We start from the raw sequence: 3,824 nt of genomic DNA, 5'->3' as shown, positions 1-3,824 counted from the left end.
GGGGATCAGCCTGTAATTCTCCAAACACCCAGCAAGTCAAGCAACTCTTCCTTCCTTTATTCTTTCTCTCTTCCATCATTTCTTCTCCTTTATCCACAAACCACTTAAGGACTCACATTTCTCCTCCGAGGAGCATTACAATCTTCTCTGTTTCCTCCTTTAACAATCCACTCTTCTACTCTCCCATTTTCTCTTCTTCCCTTTTTGAGTCAGCCACTAAAATTTGGTCGCAGTTGTTCTCTATGTTTATTTATTTACTTATAGCACCACCCCCCAAATCCCCTTACACATGGTGTCTCCGTCTTCAGAGTCAAGCAAAATTCTAATTTTTCTGATGTCCCACAGATTGTCAGAAAAACATATTTAGACAAAAATATACGCCAATAAGGTGCAAGGATATTGGCTTGGATATAACTAACCAGTGATTATGAATGGAGCACTGTTTTCTTTGGAAAGCATTACATGATTAGCAGAGCCCAAAATTTACAGGTAAGTCCATGTGTGTGTGTAAGTGTTCTAAATGCTATCACTTCCAGGACATTTCTTTCAATGTGTCATGTTGGGGTTTTTTCCCAATGTGTCATGTTTTATTAAAGTCATTAACAGAAAATGGAGAACAAGGTTCAATTCCTTTCTCTGGTTCAAAAACATATATTTTACCAGGAAACTCATAATGGAACCAAAACATGTTGTATGAAACCAAAGGTGTTTATGAAATATTTTTCTGTACTTATTCAAAAGACTAAACTATGACTTTACTAATATGAAAATGCAGCAAGACGAACAATTCAGTCACTAAAAATGGCAGTCACATGGGAAATAAGTTCTCTTTAGCTTTCCATCTTACCCCAATTTTCCAGTTGAATATATGATTACATTGTGTGAAAATCCTAGGTATTTCTTTGAAGTTATCCATTTTCTTGAAATAATCCAGCCAGGTTGACAAAACCAACAATTTCTTGTTGCCATCTGTACAGAAAACCCCAGAAATTGTCAGTTAGGTTGTTCAAGAAGTTCTCTCTGGTTTTGAACTTTAACTACCCAATAAGAGCATTCATTTCTTTGTCTGCAGTTCTCTGCAATGACAAGAAGCATCTTCCACCCTTTCTATGTGGTCTTTTCCCACAAGTCACTGTGAAAGCCGTTCAGAGCCCTCATTGGGGCGGTGTTGTCCTGGCTGTCTGCCCCTAACTCTACTCGGAATGAGATGCACAAGGGAGCTGCAGGAGCTCAATAATTAAAAATGAGGTTGCTCTGCACTGAGATTGAAAGAGAAATTGCATTTATTTGGGAACTTGCAGTTTATGAAAAATATTTCCATCTACTATTTCTCACATAATCCTCAGGGGTACAGCATGAGATACAGATAATTTGCTATTATTTTAAAATATGGACTGGAACAGGAGAATGATATCCAAAATTCCCACAGCTACTAAAAGCCAGGCTTATTCCCCATAATCTCAGCTCCAGATTCCAGATGACCACAGATATGCCCTTTAAAAACCTCCTGCTAGATTTATGCTAGATCCAAAATAACCTAAGGAAAAATCAAACCTGCCTATCTGCCTTCCATTGTCTTCACCTAAGTTCCAAAGATAATCTAAGGTTGGAAATTATTAGTTTCTAAAGAGTTGTTTCATTTGGTCAACCAGATTCTACAAGGTGGAGTGCTTTTTGCCCACTCACCCGCTACCAAGTCAATTCTAACTCATAATGATGCTAGACAGGGTCTCCAAGACTGTAAATAGCCTCTTCTCTCACCAATGGAGCATTTGGTGGATTTGAACCATCAATTTTTGGGTTAGCAAGCAGGCCAACAATTAGCAGAAACAGCACCACCAGGGATCCTTTGGGGTGAATGTATGTATGTGTAAAGGTTGGGTGCACTCAAGAATATAAGTGCATCTGTTAACAGAATGTTTATAGTTTATTTCAAATTCATTTTCAATCTAGGGCAGAGATAGCAACACAAGAAATAAGAGCTAACATTTGCACAGTGTTTTCTAAGTGCTTGGCACTCTGCAATGTTCTGTACATCATCTATCTCTTTTAGTCCTCAAATCCTCCTAACCACATGAGAGGATCACAACTTGTCAAGATAGCTTAAATGATCAGATTGATTATGTATGATGGGAGGAACCCTGGGGTCAGAGTGGTCACACTTCGGACTGAGATCCTCAGGAGGAAGACAGTGCTTTCAACCCCACCCCCACCCCCCAAAGAGTTACAGTTTGGAAACTCACAGGGGCAGTTCTACACTCGTTGTAGGGTCGTTACAAGTCAGCATCGGCTCTATAGCAGTGAGTTTGTTTTGAAGTTTTTTATATGCATGATGAAAATGATCACCAATAGACCAATAATTGCAAGTATGTTCAAGTGCCTCTGCCTCAAAAAACGACGGGTACCTTTAAGTACACTCTAAATGAAAGATGTTGAAACTCGGTCCGTATTAAAAATCACACACATATAAAGAATGTACTTCATGAAGACTAAAGGGATAGATAGATTATATGGAGAATTTTCAGTTGCCTCATGTGCACGTGAAAGTTGTACATTCAATAAGGAAGACCAAACACAACTTGATGCATTTGAATTACGGTGCTGGAGAAGAATATTGAAAGTACCGTGGACTGCCAAAAGAACAGACAAATCTGTCTTGCAGGAAATACAGCTCGAATGTACCGTAGCGGTAAGGACGGCAAGACTTTGTCTCAGAGGCTTTCGACATGTAATCAGGAGAAATTAATCCCTGGAGAAGGATATCACACTTGGAAGAGGGGCAGTGTCAAAGAGGAAGGCTCTGGACAAGAGGGGGAACACATTGGCTGACACAGTGGGTTCAAACATAAAAACAATTGTGAGGATGGGGCAGAACTGGCCCGGGTGTCATTCTGCAGTCCAGTGGGTCACTCAGAGTCAGCGCGACTCGATGACAGCAGCAGCAACCTCGCTGTCTTTATCTCTAATGGACCGGGGCAGACAGACTGAAACTCATCCACGGGGGTTTTAAGGTTGTAAATTTTTACAGAATCATATTGCCACATTTTTCTCCCATGAAGTTGTCGGTGGTCTCTTCAACCGCTGCACTAATAAGACTCCTTTTTATACTTAAGGAATAGACAAGTTTACATCCCCATAGGGACGGTAGCTTGTTATCTTAGTATAATGTACTTGGAGGAGTGAGGACAGTGTTTACGGTCAGCGGGAAGGCCTGCACAGAGTGATTTAGAGTCCTTTCCAATGATAGGACGGAAATCGTACTCTAAGCACACAAATAAAAGAAGCCAGAGTCATGTTTCCCTCAAATTTAAATTAACCAAACTCTGGAATGTTAGTGGTTTATATGAAATAATTTTCTAATGAAATGTAGCCTATATTACTATTATTTGGTTTTCTTTCCATTGGCTACTCTGAACTTTTCAAAAGGCCAGTGGGCCTATTTTAGGTGTCCTCCTAAGTTATGGTTTAGCTCATTTTTGTACATTGATTGCCTTCTCAGAAAAGCTAATTAGCTTTATTACATCACCCCCTTTGCCCATATAATAATACTCACTGCCACCAAGTAATTATGCCCCACAAATGGGAACCGATGTGTCATCCTGCTCCTTTATCATGATTTTTTACACAACAACCTATACCTTTAAGAAATTTCCAAACAAGAGTGTCACTTCTACTTTTTAAAGGTATTTGCAACACAAGGTAAATGTAGGGGTAAGATGGAAATTAGTTAGTACATGGGCAGGACAAAGCAATGGAAAGTATTGCAACAAAATCCTAGGCCAGTACATACAGAGAAAAGAAATGTAAGCCAGTCTATGATATTT

At 39.6% G+C, this 3,824-nt stretch overlaps 1 protein-coding gene across 1 annotated transcript in view; it reads right to left on the bottom strand.

Moving 5' to 3' along the window:
* The window catches only part of LOC123521071 (olfactory receptor 2M2-like), a 6,421-nt gene extending 2,621 nt beyond the window's left edge, over window positions 1-3,800 (bottom strand). Inside the window, exon 1 of the mRNA XM_045284954.1 lies at window positions 3,781-3,800. Within this exon, the coding sequence (XP_045140889.1) occupies window positions 3,781-3,788 (8 nt within the window). The 5' untranslated portion in view covers window positions 3,789-3,800. The remainder of the gene's footprint in view (window positions 1-3,780) is intronic.
* Window positions 3,801-3,824: the final 24 nt, after the last annotated feature.

This window comes from Echinops telfairi, unplaced genomic scaffold, assembly GCF_000313985.2.
Source record: "Echinops telfairi isolate 266 unplaced genomic scaffold, ASM31398v2 ScPeMD7_7469;HRSCAF=8507_0, whole genome shotgun sequence".
Classification (NCBI taxonomy): domain Eukaryota; kingdom Metazoa; phylum Chordata; class Mammalia; order Afrosoricida; family Tenrecidae; genus Echinops; species Echinops telfairi.
This window is presented reverse-complemented; position numbering and strand designations above follow the sequence as displayed.